This window comes from Phyllosticta citriasiana, assembly GCF_038021145.1.
Source record: "Phyllosticta citriasiana strain CBS 120426 chromosome Unknown IWZ02scaffold_4, whole genome shotgun sequence".
Lineage (NCBI taxonomy): Eukaryota > Fungi > Ascomycota > Dothideomycetes > Botryosphaeriales > Phyllostictaceae > Phyllosticta > Phyllosticta citriasiana.
The window spans coordinates 1,228,817-1,235,333 of NW_027117281.1; the positions used below are offsets into that span (position 1 = coordinate 1,228,817).

Genomic DNA, 6,517 nt, shown 5'->3' on the forward strand with positions numbered 1-6,517 from the left:
ATGCCTCGCTCCGTGAGCCCTATGGAGAATGCTCCCCCCAAGTACACCAAGACTGGTCGCATCAGCAAGGCGAAGAAGGGCCTCAAGGTGCACCTTTGCGAGTCTTGCGGAAAGGTTCGTGACAATCCAATGTCCCCTAGCCGCGCCAGTCGCTAACGCGCTTGCAGTCTTACACTCGCGCCGAGCACTTGAGGAGACATCAACAGAACCACAGCAGCGCTGCGCTCCAATGTGACTGGCCTGGCTGCGGCAAGTCTTTCCACAGGAACGACCTCCTCGAGAGACACAAGGAGAGGCAGTCAGTTGAAGCGCTTTTTCCTCTTATCTGGACACGCATTGATCCGCTCGCAGCAACGACCCCACCAACAACGAGAGGGACGCCAGGGGGTCCGTTTCCGACATTGAACGCGACGACAGCGTCCCGCCTGCTGTGCTTCCTTCTTCTCCCTCGACAATGCCTCACAACTCCCAGGACGTCAGCCACTCGCCCTACAACGGGCCAGCAATCACAACCTCAAGGTATTCAGAACTCTTTCAGTTGTCGCAGTCTGGTCTCTCTTCTTTTTCCTTTGATGGATTTCCTATGTCGAGTCTCAAGTGAGTTTTTTGAAAAACTACCGTTTTTCATTTTGCATGTCTCTTTAATCTTTTCTCTTCCTTCCTCGCGCGGCAGGCAATTGCTCAAGAATCATGCTGACAGTAATGACAGCGCTGGCGAGCCTTGGGCAGGCAGCGGCTACGTTCGGCACCCTGTTACCGACTTGATTGGCGTCGGTGATGGATTCTGCGACCAGAACTTCAGCCCCGAGCCCCAGTACCATCTGCATGCAGGTGACTTCTCGGGAAGCAAGTATCCCGAAATTGGATACGACCTCAACCCATACCCTGCCATTCGCCCTCGCACCCTGTCAAACGCATCCTTCATGGAATGGTCGACGCAAATGCCTCGATCCCCTACCTTGAACTGCACCCAGCCGCTCTACTTTTTCGAGGACCGCGACCTTCCCATCCAAAACCTGTCCTTCTACGACAACACCTCGGGCCCAATGTCCTACACCACCTCCGAACACTCCTTTTACGCAAACGACCCGCAACAACCATTTTTTCAGCCGCACCACCCGTACCCTACCTCCTCATACATCTCGGGACCGAGCAGTGTAACTACTGCGTCCTACCGATCTTGGGAAGATCTGGACACACAAGAAAACCGTCTGTTGTTCCCGACGCAGCCATCCGCCATCCAGCATATTGACCCGCTACAGGTGACTGAGTCCGTTCAACTCTTTTGGTCATGTGTCCATCCGAGATTTCCCATTCTACATCGCCCGACTTTCGATCAAAGAGCCCAGCCTCCACTCGCCTTGGCAGCGGTGGTGGCAGTAGGGGCGCAGTACTCCCGGCGATCTGGCTCGAGGGCTGAGGGCAGAGCTCTGCATGAGAGGTGCCTGCAAGCAATTGAAAAGGTGAGCCTTTTAGATCCCACGATTTCAAGCAGCGACTGACCGAGAATAGCGCGAGCGCCAGGGCGTACCAAGGAGCGCCCGCGTCTGCGACATGCAGGCAATGTTTCTCATCGAGCTTCTGTCCCAATTTCGCAGCACGCGATGCCCAACCAATCTCTCCAAGCCATTCCGGGAAACCATACGACAGCTCTCCGCCGATTCCACCCTTTTTGAGATACCACCCACTTCTTTGCCGTTTACTTCTGATGAACGAACGCTCCATCGCCACTGGAGGGCCTGGATATCCGTCTCTGCGAGACAACGTCTCCTGATTGCTTGCGCCATTCTCGAGTCCCAATCAAACATCCTTTTGGTGCGCGCCGCCACCAAGACAACAGTTTCAAGCCCCCTCCCTCTTCCAGCGCCCATCCGAGCGTGGAATGCCCAGACTCATGTTGCCTGGCAAGAAGCTTTTGCGGACCGTGGCGAAAGGCTTGACTCATTTGCCAATGCATGCGCTCTCTGGGCAAACCTTTCCAACACCTCGACGCCATCGTCCCATGCCGCCGGCATCAGGGATGACACGCAAATGCAGGCCTCCGTTCATGCCATCCGCCTTGCTTCCCTGGCTCCTCTCGGCGCTCTGTTGGCGGTTCATGACCCACCATGGTTGCTCGATCCCAGCCTATCACGCGAGGAACACGAAGCCGCCAAGTCGAGCATTCAGCACTGGATCCAGAGTTGCGCATGTCGCAGTGCCGTTGCCGAAGCACTTGCCGCCCTTCGCTTCGCTCATGGTACGGACAACCTGCTGACGGAGACGACACCTGGAACGGAGCTCGTCCTCTTTTTTGCTGCGCTGGTGCTTTGGGCCGCCGCAACCCCATCCACGGACGCAAGTCGGCCCCGCAGGAGCCGCAAACCCCAGTCGGTAGACGTGGGGCGATTCCTGAACAACGCCGCGCCCGACCAGAGGCAGTCTCCGGTCTTTCGCGATGGAGTCGCGGCGGCCGTCTCCTGGGTCGTCCGGTTCCTGAGGAGCGCGGACGAAGAGGCGCTCCCTGGGGAGCCGCTAGCCAGCGCTGTGCGCGTGCTGGAGCGCCTGCAGACTTGATGACCCTCGTCCACTTGGCGACGCAAGCGTTCGTCCCTCGCCTATTTTTTCTGCACATACGCACATATCCATACCCACATACACACGTTTAGTGCCGTCTTTTGCACGTCTTCAACGCATTCGCTTTTGCTGTTCTTCAAAAAATATACCCCCACCCTTCCTCTCGCTGCTGGGCTCTTTGATCAGACACCAACACAAAAAATACCCGGGCTCCAATCTTCTGAAATCATTTTATACCCCAAACGTTACGTTCGCTATACCCCCCCTGACAACAAGCTCTTCCTTGCTGGTCACTGATTTTTCCGCGTTGTCGGTTTTTTTTTGGCTTTTTGGGAGCTTTGGTTACGACGTCTGCTACGGCTACGGCTGCTGCTGCTACTGCTGCTGTTTTTGCATTGCATTGCATACACGCATCCATTTTGTTTGCATGGGCATCATTGTATCGCGTTCGTGTTTTGGCATGGATCACAAGAGGCATGTAAGAGAAAGCATTTTTGCTTTCTTGTTTGTCTGGCGCTGCTCTGCTGTTGCTGTTGCTGTTGCTTTTGCAGGCGTATTTTTTGCGAGTTGTTTTTTTTTTTTTTTTTTTTTTTTTTGTGGCAGTCTTGTTTGCGGAGAAGAAGGAGAAGAAGGAGGAGAAGAAGAAGAAGAAGAAGAAAAAGCATGATGCATATGGAATTCACAGAAAGCAATGATTTATGTCTGCTCTGCTACTACTACTCTTACCTCTTTGCGATTGTGCTTTTGTGCGCTTGTTATGACTGGCCTAGTCTGGCTTTTGAGAAGGTGGCTTTTGTCTTTGCGAATGTGAGTGATGCATTTGGAGACGTGCAGCCAGCAGGCAGGAGAGAGAAAGAAGATGGAGAAGGCCTTGCAGGTGTATACCAAAGTAAGAAGAAGCTATGTATGTCATGTACCCAAAGAGGACTCCCTCAGGAAGTCGCTGTCCCGCGTCCACAACAAATTGCCCAATTCCCATTCCATTGTCGCAAATCAGATTTGTCAGGCTCCCGTAAGCATGCATTCATTCATTCATTCATTCATTCAACCAATCAGACGACGCAATGCCCCTCTCCACACAAGACTCTCGGTCGGGTCGGAGATAACGTGGATGTAGAAGATGGACAGATGACAGGGGTGAGGGGTGTTATGGATGTACGTACGTATCTATGTATGTAGGCCATCACCACACGGTATCCATACAGCGACAAAAAAGTGCTGAGGTACTGATGTACTTTCCTGGGCAGAAGTAGAAACACTTGATGCTCAGTCTCCCACGCGCCCATCCCCCCCCCGGGACGCTTGGTGCTGTTGATGCAGAAAGAACTAGTTGGTATAGATAGTATGGTAGTATATATATATATATATATATATAGTAAGTAGGTAGATAGGTAAATACCATCCACGCACATGTAACTAGAGTGGAGATTGGGAAATACACAGATGTGATGTGCGTGCGTGCGTGCGTGCGACATGACCGGTGAATCGGATCCCAGCACCCAGCACCGAGAAGACATGGGCGCCAGGCGCGTGGGCCGGCTTCAGCAATGCCAACCAACGCATTCGGCAGATGTTTGCAAGCCGTCGGAAGAGAAGAAGCGCATCTACTGGGGGTAACTTACTCCCCGCGGCCCGAGTCAAAGAATGAATGGCTGCACCCGTTGTTCCTTTTGCAAGGCGCGAGGGGGAGGCCAGGCAGAACAGGCAGACAGGCAGACAGATAGCACATCAATCTGCTGTGCGACGCGCGCGCTCGCTTGCTTGCATGCATGGCTGCATGTGTGGCTGCATGTGTGGTTCGACTCTGGGCCGCGTTGCGCAGCGCGGGGCAAGTAAGCAAGCAGGCTGACTTGACTGGCAGCTGTCGCTGTCGTCGCCGGGCGCCGTGCTGCTGCGTGCCCGTGGTGGAGATTTGGGCAATGAGGAAGAGAACACAAAGTAGGAGATTGGATACCTAGCTAGTACATAGTGCGATGACGATGATCATGTGGTGATGCGCAAAGACACCCGCCCGCCCGCTCGCCCGCCCGCTCGCCTGCATCCTCTGGTCGGTGCTCTCGATACAGGAGCCAGGTCCGACTGTCTGGCTAGGCGAAGGCGACGGCGGCGGCGGCGGCGGCAGTGGTGGGAAGCATAGATATATGAGGTACGCACGCACGCGCGCAATGTAGTCCGTTCGCCCGGGGCGCGAGCGAGCGAGCGGTGCGGCACGAAACGAGACGAGACGAGACGAAGCGAAGCGAAACGAGACGGCGAGGCGTCGACCGGGAGAAGCGAGTGAGGCGTTGTCATTAGCAGCACCCGTCATGAAGAGAAGGGGCGCTTGGACGACGGGTACGTAGTGATAGTGAATGATGAGGGGCAGGCAGGCAGGCAGGCAGGCAGGCAGGTGGTACTCGCATCATCATCATCATCATTGTCGCATCCTACCGCAACGAGGTGCAGAGCACAGCGACGGCTTCGCGGCCCGTATTGTACATGCATGCATGCATGTGGCCAGCGCGACACCAGTCCGCTGGGAGGGAGAGAGGGAGAAAGCTACGTCGGGACTTGCAGTGCATGTTGTTGGACAAAGCGTTTGCAATCGGGAGATCGATCTAAAGCATCAAGGCATGTAGCTGGCGATGGCGACAATTAGGACGAGTTCCTACTGCACTGATGCTTCTGCTGCTGAAGCATCAGGGACGCAGTGTGGACAGTGGTAGTGATGGGGAGATGGGGCGCCTGGAACAGTGGTGCCCAATGGTTCAGCAAAGCGCAGCTTGCGGGTTGGTGCTTTCGCACTGACGGAGACGACTGACAGAGTTGCCAGTCGTTGGCCTGGGCGGATCCAAGGACACGGTAGTGGTGGTGGTGGTGGTGGTGGTGGTGGTGTGTAGGTACAACAGGTCTGGTGATCAAGATGGCGTGGCTTGCCGCCGTCGTCGTTGTCGGTTGATTTGTATTTCTTTTTTTGGGCATTATCATCGTCTCCACACTCGGGCTTCGAGCTCCTTTTGCGGGTGCATGAGGAGAGAGGGAGAGATTATTTTGGTGCGCTGCAAGGTGCGAGAGTGACAGGGTCGGCCGTTGCCGCCTTTCTTTTGCTCGACGTCCTTTTGCCAAATGGGTTTGCTGCAAGACTTTCAGAGGTGCTGCTCTCCTGCATGATGGCATTTGCACAGACCAGTAGCTTCTTGATCCACATTTTTCCCAAGGGATTTTCTGTTGGTGCCCAGTTTTCGGCAGCTGAGCGACTGCGGTTGCTTTCTTTTTTGACGCGCTGCCAAAATCGTCCTTGCTTGCTTTTCCGCAATCCAAATCCGTTGCCGCGACGCGGCATCAGTCCCATAGTTCGAAAGACGACTCCGTCGGAGGTTAAGTCTCGGGAGAGACACACGTAGACGAGCAGCCTGCAGTCACACTGCATGGGTTTTTTTTTTTTTTTTTTTTTTTTTTTTTGAGAAATTGCGAAAACATTTTGCGAGAATGGTGAAGCTGAGAAGCTAGCAAATCTGGCAACTCGTAATGGGATCCTTTCCAGGAGCTGAATATTCGCCTCCATGCAGGAACCCCTGTCCATCCAGAGGTGGGCATTTCCTGACAGCAGCTGCCAAAGATCGCAGCGTGAAAGCATCATCGACAATCGATAGAGCTTGGGCGCTTTGTTTGTGTGTGGTCTGGTCTGTACCTGCTAGACGGCCATGGTGGAGCACCAAATCCAAGTTGCCGAAACCGACGCCCTGGTTCTGGAGACAGGTGCCAAATTGTTGGGTCAGGACATCAGCCCGACAGGGCGGATCAGAAAAGAATCATGTCGTCGGTCTTTTTTGCATGACTCGTTCATTCTTGACAAAGTGCAACGAGCTGCACATTGTCCATTGTCGAAAGGCGCTTGCACAGTCAGGACAGATCCATCGACGCCACGTATTGAAGAATGAAGGTGAGGCGGTCCGCTGCCGAAGCTGGTGTGGGCTGTACC

At 54.4% G+C, this 6,517-nt stretch overlaps 2 protein-coding genes across 2 annotated transcripts; both read left to right on the forward strand.

Moving 5' to 3' along the window:
• IWZ02DRAFT_431596 (uncharacterized protein) lies at positions 1-2,556 on the forward strand (the record flags this gene model as incomplete). Its single annotated transcript, XM_066766177.1, has 5 exons — positions 1-114; positions 168-298; positions 352-597; positions 674-1,463; positions 1,513-2,556. 5 exons carry the CDS (start codon positions 1-3, stop codon positions 2,554-2,556), a joined length of 2,325 nt encoding a protein of 774 aa, XP_066624610.1.
• Positions 2,557-3,126: 570 nt separating this feature from the next.
• Positions 3,127-3,735, forward strand: IWZ02DRAFT_446774 (uncharacterized protein; the record flags this gene model as incomplete). The annotated part of the gene is made up of 1 exon (XM_066767246.1): positions 3,127-3,735. A coding segment is annotated over one exon (609 nt), but the record flags the coding sequence as incomplete, so codon positions are not given.
• Positions 3,736-6,517: the final 2,782 nt, after the last annotated feature.